Consider the following 20,467-nt stretch of genomic DNA (forward strand, 5'->3'; position numbering starts at 1 on the left):
AAATGTCTGTAATAAATGGTTCGATCCATATACCTCTACACTTGAAGTTTTCCTCGATTCAAACTAAGCTTTTTCTATACGTCAATGTTTCTGAATCCAGAATTAGTCTTACAATCAATGTGTATATTTAATGTATTTCTTAATTCTCAAAAAAGCAATTATCAAATTGAAGTGGGTACCTCCAAGAGAAGGCAAAATAATATAAGCAAAGTATTACAATGGTTTTAAGAAAAGGAGAGAGAAAATTCTTACTGGGATTAAAGAGGAGTTTCACAGAAAGTTTCACAGAAGAGATGGCATTGCCCCTGGGCTTGAAGGGTACTGATGAGAACGAGAATGCACTCCTGGTAGTGGAATGCTATGAACTAAAAACCAGAGGCAGAAAATTATGAGCCATGCACAAGACAATTCTGGATCAATTTTGCTTAGAAGAGAATTTACAAGGAAATTACAAGAAATACATTTAAAAGGGCAGACAAGAACCATAATGCAGAGGGCCATGAATGCCTGGATGAAACAGGGAGAAATCAAGGAAGGTTTTAGACAAGCAAATTTCATGACTATAGTTGAACATAACAAAGATGAATTTGGCAGCTGTATTTAAGCCAGAAAGACAAGGGCAAAAGAATGATGTCATAACATGGGTTTTAATTTCCAATTATACATAATAATATTCTAAAATGGGTCAAGCGCTAGTCAAAACCTTGTATTGTTAAAAATTCAAAAGAGCACTTTTAGGTTCCTGAACCCAATTCCAACATGTGTGTGGGGAGGGGGTGTCGGCTTCCCACAAAGCACCAAGCAACTGTTGGACACCAGCTGGGTGTCTGAGAATTCGACTCAATTCTGACACTATCTCCTAGACCATAGGGCTGGATTCCACAGGTTAAAGGTTCAGTCCTATAAGGTTGCCCTCCACTTCAGACACTAATCCCAAACCCAAGCTGTTACCTGTACTTCTGACTGGCTATAAATCAGAGGTTCCCACCACCTCTTCCTCAGGTTTGATTAATTTGCTAGAGCAGCTCACAGAACTCAGGAAAACCTTTTACTTGCTAGTTTACCAATTTATTATAAAAGGATGCAACTCAGGACCAGAGAGATGGAAGAGATGCATGGGGCAAGGTATGAGGAGAGGGCCCGGGGCTTCCACGCCCTCTCTAGGTGCACCAGGTGTACCACTCTCCCTGTACCCCAACATGTTCAACAACCTAGAAGCTCTCCAAACCTCGTCCTTTTGCATTTTTATGGAGGCTTCCTCCCATAGCCTGATTAAATCATTGGCCATTCATGATTGAACGCCATCTCCAGCCCCTCTGCCCTCTCCCCTCCCTGGGGGTCAGAGGGTGGGGACCGAAAGTTCCAACCCTCTAATCTACATGGGGGGCTCCACTGGCAGCCAGGCCCCAGCCCTAAGTGAGTACCAAAAGACCTCATTAACATAACAAAAGACACCTTTGTTGCTCTCTCACTTCAGAAATTCCAAGGGTTTTAGGAGCTGTAAACCAGGAAACATAGAGGAAAATCAAATATATCTAAGAAATCTGAATGACCAAATATATATATATATTTTTATAAATCACAATATTGCAAGCACCAAAGATTATCTGAGAGGACTTTAGTTTAAAAGTGAATGGGGTCAATTTATTTCTATGTACTAAATTATACTGTACACATAATATATTTTGTTGAAATTCAAATAAAAGAGTAAAAACCTAGTCTATTACTCAAGGACCCTAGAGTCAACTCCATTACTCGCTTACTGGCTATATGTCTTTAGGCAAAACACATATCCTTTTTTCTGTCTGTCTCCTCATTTATAAATTAATTGTTACTACTTCGTGATTTGCTAAAAGAATTAAGGAGTTTAATAGAGGTAAAATGCTTACTTAGATCAGTCCCTGGTACACAGGAAGCACTTAACATTTATTATTTTATTATTATTTCTCCTAGATGTAAAATTATTAAATTAATTTGTATCAATTTATTTACTCCCAAAAAATTTCCTCAGGAAATTTAGAAACTATGAAAAGGGGCCAGCCCTGTGGCCCAGAGGTTAAGTTTGCACCCTCTGCTTCGGCAGCCCAGGGTTTCACCGGTTCAGAGCCAGGGCGTGGACCTAGCACTGCTCATCAGGCCATGCTGAGGCGGAGACCCACATAGAAGAGCCAGAAGGACCTACAACTAGAATATACAAATATGTACTGGGGGGCTTTGGGGAGAAGAAGAAAAAAAAAGGAAGAAGATGTGCAACAGATGTTAGATCAGGCGCCAATCTTTAAAAAAATAAAATAATAAAAATAAAAAATAAAAACTATGAAAATATCATCTAGGGGCCGGCCCAGTGATGCAGCAGTTAAGTTTGCATGTTCCGCTTCAGCGGCCCAGGGTTTGCCAGTTCAGATCCCGGATGCAGACATGGCACCGCTTGGCACGCCATGCTGTGGTAGGCATCCCACATATAAAGTAGAGGAAGACAGGCACAGTTGTTAGCTCAGGGCCAGTCTTCCTCAGCAAAAAGAGGAGGATTGACAGCAGATGTTAGCTCAGGACTAATCTTCCTCAAAAAAGAAAAAAGAAAATATCATCTATGTTGATTCAGTTCAGTTAACAAGGCATGAATGATATAATCAATCAATCTAAGCATAATTAAGCACAATGCTACCTAAAGTTAACCTTCAAATCTGTTAGATATACTATCATTAGAGTATTTCCAGATCATAGCTTTCCATTTGGATGACTTAACTAAAAGTAAACCAACTTGTTCAAAACTAATTTTTCACAGTTTGAAACAAAGTATTCAGAAAAACAAAAGTCCCATGGCATAGTGTTTTTTCACTCAGTAAGTAAGTGAATCAGGAATCAAAGAATATAAACAGGAATTTAAATCTTACTTTAGGAAAATCTGGCTCATCTCTAAAGGCACTTTACTGACTTCTCATCTTTTAGGTATGCTATGATAGCAAGATCTCCTCCAGTATACTTTTTGGTTCTCTGCAATATTTAAACTGAATGAACAGAAGCTAGAACCCCTAGAAATTTCTAATTCCTCCAGTAAAACTACTTGTTTCAGTAAAACCTGTATCCTAAGACCAATTCTCTTTGATTCAGGACAATGAAGCTACAGGGATCTGGAGTTTTAGAATAACTAGGCTCTCAAGGGCTACAACAAGACATAATATATAGACCATAAGTTCCAAAAAGACTAAGACATCATTTGACACATCACTATATCCCAAGCTCATAGCACAGTAAATTAAGTATCCAATAAGTATTTATTTTTGAAAGGCTGGACTGTGCTCGAAGGACTAAAGCCTCTGTTTACGAAACCAAAAACTTAGCCTCTCTGTGCCTTAGTTTTGCAACCTATAATCGAGAAATGAAAATCACTTCACTGGGTTAAGGTGAATTAAATAAGTTAACACTTATGGAATACTTATAACACTTACTTTCATCTGATAGAAACTGGAAAGTAGAGGGGGGAAGAATGCAAGCATAGAGGAGTCAAATGTCATTTATAAATACTAAAATTAAAGGCAACCAATAGAACTAAATATACAAATATAACTAATGAAAACTGAGAGGAGAAAAGATTTTACACAGACATTTATATATAGCTTGAATACATATAAGCTATACATACAAAGCTTGATTTATTTAGTTATGTTGGAAACACTGAAACAGACAAAAGAGTTCCACTCAGAGTGAGGATAAAGACGGTCACAAAAGATCAGTGTTCTTGTTGTAGTAGGAAAACACCCAATAAACTAAAAAGCATGTTTGCTTTAAAGGTATTGAAGAGTTGTGGACTGATTTCCAGAGACGAACGAGCCCTTCGTAGATGAGCAGAGACTAACAGCTATTTTTATCCCTAAGACACTGAACAAGTCTGAGAGCATGAGCAAAAATGTAGGACTGCCATAGGCAGAGAACAAGGAGAAGAGTCTCCTGCTTGGACAAGGAAAAACCAATCAAATTCTTAATGGCCATAAGGGAGCTCACATGGCAGCCTGAAATCTGGACGAGCTCCACAGAGCTAATTCTCCACCATTTCTCTTATACAGGATATCTGCCGAGTCGGGTTGGAAAGGATAGAGAGGTTTGTGTCCAGTAAAGTTTAGATCCTCAATCTCTGCTGGACAGAGGCATCTATCCCAACCTCAAGACACTAAAAACCAAAACAGAGGGAAAACTGACTAAAATTTCAATCCAACCAATCCCTAATTAGATCTAAGAGATCAGCCCCTTACCATAATTGCCTCAAGGAAGAAAGGGAAAGCTCTTGGAGGGAGAGCAGGGAGAATATTATCTACCCCAGTCTCTACTGTTCTTTTACACACCATGTCCAATGCCCAATAAAGACTCAACGAGACCAGATAGGAAGACTCAATAGCTTCAAGAGGTCAGTTCTTCCCAACTTGATCTATGGCAATCCCAATCAAAATCCTAGCAAGTTGTGCAATCCTAGCAAGTGGATATTGACAAAACTGTCTTAAGTTTACATGGAGACACAAAAGAGCCAAACTAGCCAACATAATATTGAAGGAGAAAAACAAAGTCAGAAGACTGACATTACCCAACATCAAGACTTACTACAAAGCTCCAGTAATCAAGACAGTGTGATACTGGTGAGAGAAGAAACAGATAGGTCAATGGAACAGAACAGAAAGCCCATAAATAGACCCCATAAATATAGTCAACTGATCTTTGATAAAGGAGCAACAGCAATACAATGGAGAAAAGACAGTCTTTTCAACAAATGGTGCTGGAACAACCAGAGATCTGTGTGCAAAAAAAACGGATCCATACACAGACCTTACACCCTTCATGAAAATTAACACAAATGGATCATAGGCCTAAACGCAAAATGAAAAACTATAAAACACTCCTAGAAGATAAAGGAGAAAAACCAGATGACCCTGGGTATGGCAATGACTTTTCAGATACAACATCAAAGCACAATTCATGAAAAAAAGAACTGATAAGCTGTACTTCATTAAAATTAAAAACTTCTCGTCTTCCGGGCTGGCCCCATGGCCGAGTGGTTAAGTTCGCGCGCTCCGCTGCAGGTGGCCCAGTGTTTCGTTGGTTCGAATCCTGGGCGTGGACATGGCACTGCTCGTCGAGCCACGCTGAGGCGGCATCCCACATGCCACAACTAGAAGGACCCACAACTAAAAACATACAACTATGTACCGGGGGGCTTTGGGGAGAAAAAGGAAAAAATTAAATAAATAAATAAAAACTTCTCATCTGCAAAAAATAATGGTGAGGCCTCTGTTCACTTCTTTGGCCCATTTTTTAATCAGGTTGTTTGTTTTCTTATGGTTGAGTTTTAAGAATTCTTTGTATACAATCTTGGATAACAGCCCCTTATCAGATATGTCTTGTAAATATTTTCTCCCAGTCTGAAGCTTGTCTTCTCATGCTCTTGACAAAGAAGATATTCAGATAGCAAACAAGCATATGAAAAGATGCTCCATACCATGTCATCAGGGAAACACAAATTAAAACAACAATAAGATAGACTATACACCTATTAAAATGGCCAAAACCCAGAACACTGACAACACCAAATGCTAGCAAGGATGTGGACTAACAGGAAATCTCATTCACTGTTGGTAGGAATGAAAAATGGCACAGCCACTTGGGAAAAGAGTGTGGCAGTTTCTTACAAAACTAAACATACTCTTACCATACGATCTAGCAATCACACTCCTTGGTATTTACAAAAGGAGTTGAAAATGTGTGTCCACACAAAAACCTGCACATGAATGTGTCTACAGTAGCTTTATTCATAATTGCCAAAACTTAAAAGCAACCAAGTTGCTCTTCAGTAGGTGAATGGATAAATAAACTATGGCATATCCAGACAACAGAATATTATTCAGCACTAAAAAGAAATAAGTTATCAAGCCATGAAAAGATAAGGAGTAACTTTAAACGCATATTACTAAGTGAAAGAAGTCAATCTGAAAAGGCTGTATGACTCCACTATATGACACTCTGGAAAAAGCAAAACTATGGAAACAATAAAAAAGATCAGTGGTTGCCAGGGGTTAGCAGGGAGACAGGGATGAACAGGTGGAAAACAGAGGATTTTTAGCGCAGTGAAACTATTCTGTTTAATAATGGTGAATACACATCATTATACATTTTTCAAAACCCATGGACTGTACAACACCAAGAGCGAACCCTAATATAAACTACAGACTTATGGTCATAATGATGTGTCAGCTTCATCAATTGTAACCAATGTACGACTCTGGTGCAGTAAGTTGAGCGTATGTGAGGGCAAGGGATACAGGCGAACTCTCTGTACTTTCTGCTGAATTTTGCTATGAACCTAAAACTCCTCTAAAAAATGAAGTCTTTAAAAAAAACAAGCAACTTAATGAGACCAAAGACAGAAATAAGAAATTATGATCCAAGATCAAGAGGGAAAAAGTCAACAGAAACAGGCCCAGTGATGACCCAAATGTTTGAATTAGCAGAAAAGAACTTTAAAATTGCTATTATAAATATGTTAACGATTTTAAAGGACAAGATGGACAAACCATGTGAAAAGAAGCATTTCAGCAGAGAAACTCTCAAAGATGCGTATCCTGTGACAGAAGAATCTGAAGCATATTTTCATATATAAAGGAAAAGATATTTTACAGAAAATTTTAAATACAAACTGAAGAAAAACCATTGGTATAAGATGATCTATAATAATCTTTTACACATCTTAGTAAGAAAGAGGGTTAAATTACTTTGATTATTTCTCTAAGTGATGAACAAACCACTTTAGCACTAGAAACAACCCCAGGGGCTAGCCCCATGGCCGAGTGGTTGACTTCACACTCGCTTTTGGTGGTTCAGGGTTTCGCAGGTTCGGGTCCTGGGCATGGAGAAGGCACCACTCAACAGGCCATGCTGAGGTGGTGTCCCACAGAGCCCAGCCAGAAGGACCTACAACTAGAATATACAATTATGTACTGGGGGGGGCTCTGAGGAGAACAACAACAACAAAAAGACTGGCAGCAGATGTTAGCTCAGCTGCCAATCTTTAAAAGAAAGAAACAAACAAACAAACCCAAAATGGAGTCACTTACGTTAAAGCCAACCAAGACTTAATTACCTAACCTAATTGCAGTTGCAGTCTCTCCCAGCAGTGGAATTTTAAACCAATCAGTGTGGAATTTCCTGGTCAGCCCTGGTGAGGTAATCTGCCTGATAAGACCCCCTTACTTTCCCCTTAAGGGAAGTAACCCTGCCTGAAACAATTCTTTCTTCTGTTTCCTAATAACTTTCTTGTCCCACCTAGTTTCTGTCTATAAAAACCTTCCATTTTGCACAACCCCTTGGAGCACCTTTCTCTATACTAGATTGGATGCTGTCCAATTCATGAATTGTTGAATAAAGCCAATTAGATCTTCAAATTTAACTGGCTGAAATTTTGTTTTTTTAACAGTACCTAAATTCAGTCAGGTATATAATTCTATATGCAAACCTAATTAATAAACCTCTAATTGCCACAATGAATTCTAATTTGGGCTGCTTTACATATTTCCAAGTACATTACTAATAATTTTATTTTGCCTAATATGTTTCAGGTCCCAAAGATATTTATACTATCAATTCCCAACAATTTAAAAATCAACATCTATCAGTATTACCAAAGCCTGGAGAAATCTTCACATTTCATCGCAGTCTTACACGAGATAACTGAGACTATTCACTCTTGTTCTGTGATTTCAGATCAAAATTTGTTCTTTAATTCAGTGTATAGGTAGAACCCCTACTGCTCATTGGCAGGTGTTCTTTAGCGTGATAAACAGACTATCAAGAGCTCTGCTTTGATAAAGTTTCTACTCTAGTGGAGGATACACACAACAAACTTTCAGAGTGCGATATATTAGCTAAGGAAAATAAAACTAACAGATAAAGTAGGGACGGGGGAGCTATTTTATACTGGGTGGTCATGGAGGGCATCTCTGAATGAAGAAAGCCAGTGCATGAAGATCCAAGAGAAAAACACTCCAGGAAAAGGTAAAGTAAGTACAAATAAACTAAGAGTGGAATGTGGTCTGAGTGGTTCAGGAACAGAAGAAAAAGCTATATGAAGGGGAAGTGTCAGAAGATGAGAGTTGATCTGAAACTAGAGTTCAAAGAAACTGGAGTTGATGCCAAAACGCCCTAGATTTTATCCTGTGTATGAAGAGAATTCAATGGAGAATTTTAAATAAAGAAAGGACATAATCTCAAGTTTTTAAAAGACTGCTATGGACATTGTGGAGAAGCACTATAGGGAAACAAAAATGGGAGCTGGGAGACCAGTTATGAAAGCATCACACAAGTGGTCCAGGCAAAAAATGACAGCAGCTCTGTCCAGAGTGGTAGCAGTGGACACGACCAAAGTGGGAGAATTTGGAATCTATTTTGAAGGTGAAACTTACTAATGGATTGAGTATAAGGAATGCACGTAAAAGAAAGCTGAAGGATTATTCTGAAGTTTTTGGTTTGGGGGAAATGAGTAGATGGTGGTACCATTTCTAGAATAGGGAAAAGGAGAGAAAGAACAGATTGGAGAAGTTTTATCTGCCATTAGATATGTTACAGGTTCTCCCTCCTCAGAGTCTATGAACTTTTTTTAAAAAAAAGTAAAAATTTGTTGCATGTAACATTCATTCATAAGGCATTTTTCCTCCACTATATGGCTCCCCCCATGCCAAAGCAAAATTACCCTCTGAATAAGTTCGGAAGCACTGCTCCCATCCTATATTTATATACTACAATACTGTAAGTCTTAAAGACACAATGAAGTAGAAAAATTAAAAATCAGGGTCAGGGAGCAGAGAAACAAAAACCTGGATGCTTAAGATTTAAAATTTTAGGTAATTTTTATGTAATAAATTCCTACCTGTTTCTAAAGACTATTTCCTAACACAGGGTATATTACAGCCTTACCTTTAAGCAGAGAAACTCAATGAAACTCAGACCAAATTCTCTAACCTGGTGCTGAGTCCCTCCTACAAATATACCTGCTCCCTATTACCCAGTGATGCCAGAGTACAGTTCTAAGGCTCAAAGGTACTTTGCTTCTGATAAGAAATTTTCACATATTGAGGTATATGGGGTAGCTATTCTGGTTTAAATCTGATTTGGCCTGAACTAAAGAAGCCTGACTTACTGCCTATCAAACATACATTGTACATCTGCTCTAATAATTAAAGAATGCATTAAACATTATCTCAACGTAAAAGAATGCACTCTTTGAAGATAAGGACACATACTTCCTTTTCTAGGGCACCAGTATCCATGATGCCAGTATTAGTACTCCTGAAGATAAGTTTCCTTTCCCAGACACGAGGGGCATGTCGACTTGCTAATCTGCAACTGAGTATCTCTTTAAAACTTTGATGAATATGCATCCCGGGCCTGTTTGATGTACATTCTCTGTTCTAAACAGGTATAAAACAGTACTGAAAACCATGCTTCTCCAGAACCCTTTCTTCCTTTGTGGAGACTTCCTTCCCAGGTTATGGTCCTCAGCTTGGCTCAAGTAAAATTCACCTCATTTCTCCTATCTATAGAATGGTTATTGGTTACTTTCATCGACACTTCAGAGTCCTTTCCCATTCCCAAGACTTTAAAATCTCTATTCCTGTTCTACTATTTACTTCTCTTTAATAATACTCTGTTGCCTCTTTTTCCTAAGCATCTTCAAAAGGAATACAGAAAAAATAGACAAAAGTAAATTCATATGTATTCAAATTTCACATAAAGGTTAAGCATGGTTTCCTTGACTCAGCTTTCTGTAGCAGCACTGCCCAACAGAACTCCCTGTGACAATACCAATGTTATACATCTACATTAACACAGTTGCCTCAAGCAACATGTGACTACTGAGTACTGGCTGGCATCACTGAGGTTCAGCATTTTTAGTTTCATGTAGCTTAGTGTTACCATACTAGACAGCGCAACTCTGTGGCCAATCAGGAATCCGCCAAATCTTTCTTTTTTTTTTTTTCAAATCTTTCTTCGAAGTTTTTCTTGTCATCAATTTTTTCCCAATTTCCACCAATGTCATAGTAATTCAGCACTACACATATATCATACATGTAACTACTCTGTTCCTATATGCCACTGAAATATTATTTCTTTCCCTACACTCCACACCAAAATATTATTTCCACACTATTTAAACTTAACTGTATCATTCACGATGCTCAAAATTCTTCAACATCTAAAAGAACAGAGAGACTAAAGTCCAAACGGCATTCAAAACTGAAATATCACAAGCTGACTTGACATATTTTTTAGTCTTATTACCTAAAAAGTCTCTGATTCAGTAAAAAAGATCTCCTCATTATTCCCCACAAAGACGTTAAGCTTTTTTATGCTTTAGTTATACTATGCTATCAATCACAGGTCACCTCCATATGTCCACTTTCAAAAATCAAACCTTAACTCTTCCTCACTTGTGAAAACAAACCCCTCTTCTGATCACTGCTCTACCAAAGTAACTATCACTTCTAAATTGCAAAGCTAATTTATAATTTAATCTAAATAGTTAATGGTGATTTGTTGCTTTAATAATTACTTAAATCTTTTATTGTTAACTTTTTGTTTCTTTCAGGCTTTGTTCCTAAACTTGAAGGCAAGGGCATATCATATACCCTGAGAGGAAGGACCTGCAAAGAGCATTCAGTCAGATGTTAATTAATTCAAAGTAGATAAGGAAGGATAGAGGAAAAAAGGATTAAGTTAGGAGTTTCTCTGCAAAGTTCCCAAATATTATTCCTCTTCTGCATTACTAAAAGCTCAAAGTACAGCTAAGTTCTGGATAGGTTCGTGATTGGCAACACGGCTCAGAGCTCTAGGTGATTTTTCCTACTTTCTCTTCACACCTATAGGAAACAGTACCTTAGTTCACAAAGGGAAACTGAAGTGTTCCTAGGTCTAAACTAGAGTCTAGGCTTCCCCTAAAGCATTAACAGACTCCTTCCTAATAATGAGTCAGAAAAAATACATTTCCTCAAAAGGCTGTCAATGAGGCAGACGGGGTACAACAAATGACTAGAGAAGGAGAGCACCATCAGTCTCTCCCCGACCCCAAAGCAAAGAGGATAAGGAAAAGAAAAAGAAAATACTTCAGTCAACCACAAATAGACCCTGTGAGCATCAATTTCCACTATATAATTTAAATATTAATCTTTTGAAAACAGGACTTTAGCCATTTTTGACTGTCACAGATTATTATCATGTCTAAGGGAAAATTTTTACCGTAAGGAAAAGCTGCTTATTTTCTACAGAATGCTTGATTAAAATTTAAAAAGTAAAACTCACTGTTCTAGTTTATTCTATTTTTAAATAGTCTTTAAGTAGAACAAAACTTTATTTCCAGTCCTGAACATTGTCCATTTAAAATGAATTAAAGCCAGAGCACCAAATGACTTGTTTTCTATGTGTGTCTCTCCAAGAAACATACACGACAGATAAAACTGGCATTAAAAGTTAGATTTTTGTAGAGCACTTAAGAGTACTTAATACAAAGCACAATACTAGGTGCCCAATAAATGTTTAATGTCACAACCCAAAGTCCAGAGCTGTGATCACAGCAGAACATCTTTAATATAGGTATGTTTTTATCCTCTCTCCAAACGCTAAGAAAGAATACTACAAGGTTTTGGAGGAGTTTCTACCCTAGATTCTATATATACCTACATTTGAAAACAGCAAAAGATGAGACTATTGACCTTGATGTTAGCAAAGGATGGCCAACTGCTAAACTCAATTCCTTCTCTTAGGCTTATTTCAGACATAAATAAAAAACCCATAGCTCTGTCCCATCAAGGGTGGGGTAGGGTGGAGGAGCTGGGGCAGGAATCAATCTTTCCTAAATTGCTACATTGCTTTAAAGTTTTGCAAGAGTCAGAATTTGTTTAGAAGGTGATGTCCCCACCTTGTTACATAAACCAACTTCCCTTGGTACTGTGGAAGAGCAGAATACATATTTCCTAATTGTTACTGTTTCTCTCAGAAACTAAGAACTTCCCTTAAGATAAAGAATTAAGCCTTTTAAACCTAATCTCCTTATAATTTTAGGAAACTGATCCCAAAAATCAAATGATGGAATCTGAGCAAAAACTCACTTAAACTAACATCTTCCGGATTCATGTATATAAAATAACCTGAAATATTTCTGCCCCAAAAGTATTCTATAATTTAGCTACCTGATAGAACTACTTTTCTTCTCAAGTTGTAAGGATATTAATATAGTCAAATTGGAAAAGTACAAATTTCAAACGATAAATACAAAGCTATAGATATTTTATGTCCACATATCTTACATTTTATTTAGTTAAGTGGAAGGAGGGAGTGTGTGTAGAAAAGCCAGATGAAATAAGGAATATAAAGGATCATCACAGTAGGGAACCAAAAAAAGGCAACCCCACCTATCTTGAGTAGAAGTAACTGGATAAATGAAATAAGGAACACAACACCTTCAATCAAAGGGAAGGATACCAATTTAACTGAAGCCAATAAAGATCTTTAAATAATCCAACATCTGATGCCTAGGTAAAAGCCTATATGAAATGAATTGGTGATCTCAGTTCAGATATCCTGGAGGTCTTATTAATGTGAGTGTACAGTACTGAAGGTAACATGTATAGAATAAAAATAGATTCCATTTCAGATATGGGTAAACAGTAATTACATTAAATTACTATTTTCACAAGATATCTGAAATGGCTCAGAATTATTTAAAATTTTGCTATTTGCAGAAACAAATATTAAATATATACTCATTGTCTCAAATGCACAGACGTTAAAAAATATATACTAAAACATATTTACTTTGTGGGATTTTTTTTTTTAGCATACTATAATTTCCCAGGTCTTAAGCTTCAAGAATCTTTCTTTTTTAATTTTATAAAGAAAACTCTCACGAAAGCAAAGAGAAAGTAAAGGAAATCCCAAAACCATCTATTTGGTATAATATACCTATCACTATCAATCCCCAAATAAAAAGTTGTGCCAAACTATATGAATATTGAACAGGCTTGTCAACAATTAATAATTATTAAAATCAAAGGAAATTTTAAAAATAGTCAAGTTGAATAGCATTACTTGTTAGAAAAGGAGAGATACAATAACTATTTTAAAAATATAACTTAAAAAATCCCACAACATGAACCAGTCAGAATAAATTAGCTGGTTTTTATGTTTGGCTTTGTTCTAAAATAAGCCAGTATATATACTACAAGGACTTTGTATATATTCATTTTCTAAAAACAAAAATTTTTCAATGACAAATTTGGCAATTCATCTCTTTAAGATCCTGACCTAAGTATCTGATTCTACATTTTAGAAGCCATGAATTCCACTTACCACATATTTTACAGCGCTTATAAACTGGTTGTGGAAGAGCAGATGCTGTGTTTCATCTTCTGGATTTGAAGCTGTGTAAAGCATGCCACAAACGTTACAGGAAACTGCTCCAAATCTTTTCTGTCCTGCATCCTATTTATAAAAAACAACAAAAGCGTTTTTTCCCTCTCAAAGAAGTAATTCCAAAATATCAGCCTCTAAAGCTATAATGTGAACATAAAGTGAGAAGGGTTTAATCTATAATAAATAACATTCAAGGTTGATCACCAAAACTAAGATATTAATCACTGAAATCTGTGTGTAATTTTATTAAGCACTATTTCCGTTTTAGTAATCTGATCACTCGCTTCATAGCATTTAATAACGACTGAAAGGAACTGAGAAATATCTTTAACATTACAATCTTAGTCCTAAAGCCCCAAACAGCAAATATTCTATAAACGAAAACTAATACATATTTTATATCTATAATATTTATACTTCTAAAGTTTAGAGGAAATAGTGTTTTACATGCTTTTTTTAATGCCTTAAAAGTCTGTTCTCTTTAAATGGTTTTGTTCTAGTATAGATATTAAAAATATTTTGATGTCACTAAACTCTTGAGAAAAGATAAAGTTAATTTTTTCTATTATCTTTATATCAAATAAGTACAAAAGACTGGCTACAATCACCTATACTCCAGTAAATCATACTCGTGCTATAGAATAATATTGGTTTACAAAATATTTTCTATTCTTGTCCTTATTTCACAAGAAAATTACAGCAATATGATCTAACTTTAAGAATAATAAACTAAAAAAGCATAATCCCTTTACTCTTTCTGCTCTAAAACTGTGCAGTTTCAACTACTTACTGGAAAAAATAGGATCTAAGATAATAATATCTCTAGTGCCTTAGAACCAGAGTTAAACATAGCAAAGAGAAATCAAATGGTAAATAAAAGATTACATATAAAACTAAAGGGAAGTTAATTCTAAAAGTTTCAAAGTATTGACAAAATGTTACCTAAAATTTATTTCAGGGAGTTTAAAAAGTAATTTGTAATTGTGGCAAGATGCAACATAATATTTACCATCTTAACCATTTTTAAGTGTACAGTTCAGTAGTGTTAAGTACATTCACACCATTGCGCAACCAATCTCCAAAATTCTTTTCATTTTGCAAAACTGAAACTATATACCCATTAAACAACAGTTCCCTATCTCCCCAATACATTCCCAGCTCCTGGAAATCACCATTCCATTTTCTGTCTCTATGAATTGGACCACTTAGGTATCTCATATAAGTGGAATCATACAATATTTGTCTTTTTGTAACTGGTTTATTTCACTTAGCATAATGTCATCAAGGGTCAACCATGTTGTAGCATGTGTCAGAATTTCCTTCCTTTTTTAAGGGTGAATAATATTCCATTGTATATATACACCACAGTTTGTTTATCCATTCATCCATCAACAGACATTTTGGTTGCTTCCACATTTTAGCTATTGTGAATAATGAACATAGGTGTACAAATCTCTCTTCAAACAGAAAGCTTTCCTAGTAATGAGTAAACATTTCTACCTCAGTTTCCTCATTGGTAAATGGGAAATAATAGTAGTACTATCTCATACTTTTTCTATAAGGCTTAACTTAGTTAATATGAATGGCGTACATGAGACAATGCATTCAAAAAGTATTAGCTACTGTCATGATCATTAACATCATCATCATCAATTCTTGATCAGCACAATCCAATAGAAATGTGATCCACAAATCTAATTTTAAATTTCCTAGTACCATGTTAAAGAATGCTCAAACAGGTGAGATTAACTTCAATAATGTATTTAACAAAACATATCCCAAATATTATAATTTCAACATGCATTAAATATAAAAAAAACTATTACTGACATACTTTGTATTCTTTGTTTGTACTAGTCTTTGAAATGCAGTATATATATTTACACTGACAGCATCTCTCAATTCTGACAACCTACATGTCAGGTGCCCAACAGCCAAGTGTGGCAACCATATTGGACACTGCAGTTCTGGACTCTATTAGTCAAATCCTGTTTCACTATCATACTGATTTGACAACAAAAATATTATTAAATTTAATGAAAGAAATTTTTCCCTCACTATAAACCTTCTCAAAACTTTCTAGACAATTCTTACAAAGCTATTCTCCCATATTAAAGTTAGAATCAATCACCCAGTCTCAAAAACTCCTACTGATTATGTCAACTGGAAGTACATTAAACATCTCTATTATTTCCTTTTTTTTTTTTATACTGTGCTCACTCATTCAAACTAGATTTCTAATCAAACAAAATATCTCCCTCTCTTTGAAACCAGGGACCAACTTGCTTTACCTATACTCAGTTAGTTGTCTGTTTGCAAAAGTAGTTATAAAATGCATTACTAAAACCCACCCTACTGATAACATTTCCCTGGCCCCTAGTCATCATGGTAACAGATGCTTGAGTTGTTTGTCGGGAACTAGGAGTTGACCCCCTGTCCAGTTCAGGCTGGTTCAAGAACACCAATTCACCAACTGTGTACCCGTGCAGGTGTCTGATAGGTGAGCTCCTGATGTCAGGGAGCCAAAAACTCCACCCTCAGATCATGTCACAGCCTCCATTTTGAGAACATGTGTCCTATGAAGAGCTGTGAAGCCTGACTATGCTTGCACAGATCACCAATTACTTCATTCCTCCTTTACCTCCAACCACCTATCCCCACACTTCAGACCACTTTGCCCCCCTACCCCATAAATATCCCTTGTCCCCATTTTTGGGAAGATGGATATGAGATTTTTTTCTCCCATCTCCTCACCTGGCTGTCTTGTGAATAAACCCTTTCTCTGCTGCAAACTCATCACCTCAAGGATTGGCTTTTTTTTTGGAAGATTAGCCCTGAGCTAACATCTGCCACAAATCCTCCTCTTTTTGCTGAGGAGGACTGGCTCTGAGCTAACATCCGTGTCCATCTTCCTCTACTTTATATGTGGAATGCTTGCCACAGCATGGCATGCCAAGCAGTGCCATGCCTGCACCCAGAATCCAAACCGGTGGACCCTGGGCCGCTGAAGCGGAACATGCGAACTTAACTGCTGCACCACGGGGTCAGCCCCACCCCTCAATGATTGGCTTTTCATGCAACCGGCAAAACGAATCTCTTTCCCACCTTGCCACCAAACTGTAGAGTACTTATGTTCTATTTCAAATTAACTATCATTTATCTCTCAGTAAAATGTAGTTTCAAATTAACATATACTGAAATATATGTATTTAAAATTATTTTATCTATTAAGGTCTATGTCATGTTAATAGTTAAAACAACTACTAAAAGAAGGTAGTAATCAAATGACATATTTAAGAAAGTAACAAATGTGAAATAAAGTATAAATCTGCTGTAAATAAAACTAGAAGTATGGAAATTTGAATTTTTATTATTTGTTACAGGAAGGACTCACTACTTGGGGGGGAGGCAGGATTTGTAATGATACCAAGATTATTTCTATAATAAAGATTTATGGTGACAAAAAAAGGCTCTTTGGAAGAAAGGAATGAATTTATCCTTTAACAAAATGCATAAATAAGGTGCATATAACACTTCACCAAAAAGGTCAAGTTGTATACTTACTATGATCAACTGTTTTTCATCAGCTTTCTCTGCTTCTTTTAGTTTCAAGTCCTTTGGAATTGTTATCTCCAAACGGGAATTACACTTAGGCCAAGAGTGATTTGGTGGTGTCTCCCTTTAAAAATGAGAACAAATGATTGAATGTTATAGATCCACATCACTTCAAATCACTGGAAGGAAAAAAAAAATACTTTATTTTTTATACAACACTGACAAATTTCAACTCCAAGGGGGGAAAAACCACCTTTTAAAAATCCAAGGCGCTGGGGGTGGGGGCCGGCCCTGTGGCCGAGTGGTTGGGTTCTCGCACTCTGCTTGGGTGGCCCAGGGTTTTGCCGGTTCAGATCCTGGGCGCAGACATGGCGCCGCTCATCGGGCCATGCTGGGGCGGCATCCCACATGCCACAACTGGAAGGACCCACAACTAAAAATATACAACTATGTACTGCGGGGGCTTTGGGGAGAAAAAGGAAAAATAAAATCTTAAAAAAAAAAATCCAAGGGGGGAACCCAAGAAAAGCAATTTTCAACCAATAAGAAACTGCAGCATCTACTATAGTTTGAGAAAATTTTAAGTTTTAGCACCTGAATCACTACAGTTTGTCCTAAATACTGTTTTTGGTAATCAGTGAAGCAAAATAAATCATATTTAATTTCATTTGACGTTAAAGACAGAACAAAAAGCTTTTAATCTACTGAAAAGACTTTTTCCATGTTGATAATACCCAGTATTTCGAGAGGTTTGGCGAAAGGAGCATTCTCAAACACTGTTGCTGGGAGTATAAAAAGATACAACCACTTTGGAGGGAAATTTGGCAATGTAGGTTAAGTCACATAGCTATGAATTTATCCTAGATACAGTCACACAGATGAGCAAAGATACGTGTACTGCAGGACGTTTTTTTTGGTAGAAATAAACTAGAAACAACCAAAATGTCTACAAAGTGGAGAACTGTTCAATAAACATTGGAATATTCACACAATGAACTCTAATGTAAAATTTAAAAGAATGAGGAAAAGAAGGTAGAAAAGATGCCCATAATACACATAATACACTAAGTTAAAAAAAAAAAGCTATAAAATAGTATGCATGGCAGAAAAAAGTATAAAGAAAAAAGAATTTCCGAATATCACCGTCTCTCTACATGAAAAACTTGAAGATTACTAGCACAACTTTTCAGGGAAAAATCCCCCAAACTCAAAACTTACAGGTATAAAATCCTTAAGGTCTCATACTTACACTTAAACTAATACCTTACCTGTTATCACTGGTCTTTAATGTTTGGTTATTGAGTATACTATGCTGTTGGGGAGCTGGACCTGTAATTTAATCAAGAAGATGGGTTAGGTACTAAGCTTTGTACTAGCTCTCCACCTAATCGTAGAAAATTATTATACAGAGGGAAAAAAACAATACACTAAATGCTTTATTTTTAATAAAGATCACTTGATAAAATTAGAGCCCCTTCCTAAATATTATTATTCAGAAAAGCGGCAGAAAGGCTCTACAGAGCCACAAAGAGATCTAATGGTATATTAAGTTTGCCTCTGGTTTCACCAATAATTACTAGCACTAACAATAAAGGAAATCGTTAAATGCCTGCATAATTATACAATCGCTAAACAGAAATAACGGAAGACATTTCTTTGTTTTAAAAAAATTGTAGTCTCTGGAGTTTTAATCACATTAATAATCAAATAATGCAATAATCAACTCATTTTATTTTCTAATAAATCAATGCATTTCTCATATTCATATTATACTTCCCTATCTCTCACTAAGAGAAAAGGTTAAACGATATGCAATTAAAGCAATTATCTGACCCCGATATTGTGCTCCAAGTATACCTCTCCTTTAGCAGAGAGAAAAATAGGAATTAGGAATTTCTTTTCTATATCTCCTGGTGCTTCATCTGATATAAGTGAGCAAATCCCCATTTAACAGTTCAAATAATATACTGTCAAAAATTTTTCACAAGGTTACAAAAATTTTGTATGGTGTAAGACGAGAAATTGCAGCACTTATTAAAATCCTTAAGACAAAGATACAATCACTAAGATGGAAAATTGGGTAACGGAGGGTTAAAGACAAGAACTTGGAGTGGTAAAGCACAAATAGTCATTTATACTTGAGAAATAAGCTGCAACCACTAAAGTGAGCAATTCATTAAGTAACACTTCTATGGAGACTAAGTCACAAACAAAAGATTTAAAACAAAAGAACTTGGGTTAGGAAGTCAAAGAATCATACTTAATTACGTTAAACAAGACAATCAACATAAGCAAGTCACCCTCAAAGAATGATGATAATCACACATTTGAAAAACATAAACAATGGTTAAGAAGAATTTAACAGGCCTATATGGTAGTCAATATATTTTCCTGTCATTCTGAAAAAAATATCTGAACACGGTGAAATCCAAATAATATTTTCAAAGTATTACCTGAAAATTTACTCTCCCCAGAATCAATTTTTCCTTGACTAAGCAGAGCTGATACAGTAGTGGTATTTTCCACTGGATTGTTTTCAAGCTTGGATTCCAAACACAGGCTGTAATTCTGAACATATTAAATTCAAAATTTTAATATTTGTTTCTATATCCACTTTTGGATCTTATCCCAATACACTTTCAGTGAATTTTAGCATTATACTAAGAAAATTTAAGATACTTTATATTTGGAGTAATTCACATAGATATGCCATAAAAGCCTCTTCATGATCTCCCCAGAAGCTGCCCTCCCAGCATCAACTCCTATTATTCCCCTTCAGGGTAGATGGGAAAATTTACGTCTCCCACAGATATATTCCATATTTACTTGGCTCTATAATTTTTCTGAGTTTCATCTATCGAAACCTGCATCATCCAACAGAGTAGCCACTGCCACATCTGACTACTGAGGACTTAAAATGTGGCTAGTTAACTGATTTATGTTCTAAATGTATAACACATACTGCATTTTGAAGAGTCAGTACAAAAAAAGTAAAATATCTCAATTTTAAAAACTGATTACATGTTGAAACAACAGTATTTTTATATGACAGGTTTAATAAAATGTACTAATCTTATCAGTTTCTTTTTTAATGTGGCTACCAGAAAATTTGAATATGTGGCTCATATTACACTTCCACTGCATAGTGATGATCTAAAAAACACCATACCCCTACATAAACACAATTCATTACTTAAATATCGAGCCTCTTCCATGAAGTCTTCCACAAGCTTTCCCATCCCCTCTCCCCAAATTTGGAATAATTCTCCACCTACAGTCATGCCCCACGTAAAGTTTTGGTCAACGATGGATCATATACACAGAGATGGACCAATATATGACGATGGACTGCATATATGACGGTGGTCCCATAAGATTAGTACCACATAGCCTAGGCGTGTAGTAGGCTACACCATCTAGGTTTGTTAAGTACACTGCATGATGTTTACAAAACTACAAAATCACCTAA

General features: G+C 36.1%; 1 protein-coding gene across 10 annotated transcripts in view; it reads right to left on the reverse strand.

Annotated features, from left to right (window-relative positions):
* Nucleotides 1–20,467, reverse strand: part of ESCO1 (establishment of sister chromatid cohesion N-acetyltransferase 1) — a 77,309-nt gene that overhangs the window by 27,673 nt on the left and 29,169 nt on the right. For all 10 annotated transcript variants that reach the window (XM_070513384.1, XM_070513376.1, XM_070513383.1 and 7 more), the window contains 4 exons: nt 19,452–19,566; nt 18,267–18,327; nt 17,008–17,122; nt 13,381–13,512 (listed from right to left, as the gene is read on the reverse strand). In XM_070513384.1, the coding sequence (XP_070369485.1) occupies nt 13,381–13,512; nt 17,008–17,122; nt 18,267–18,327; nt 19,452–19,566 (423 nt within the window). The remainder of the gene's footprint in view (nt 1–13,380; nt 13,513–17,007; nt 17,123–18,266; nt 18,328–19,451; nt 19,567–20,467) is intronic.

The sequence above is a fragment of the Equus asinus genome, chromosome 7 (genome assembly GCF_041296235.1).
Source record: "Equus asinus isolate D_3611 breed Donkey chromosome 7, EquAss-T2T_v2, whole genome shotgun sequence".
In the NCBI taxonomy this organism is placed as follows: domain Eukaryota; kingdom Metazoa; phylum Chordata; class Mammalia; order Perissodactyla; family Equidae; genus Equus; species Equus asinus.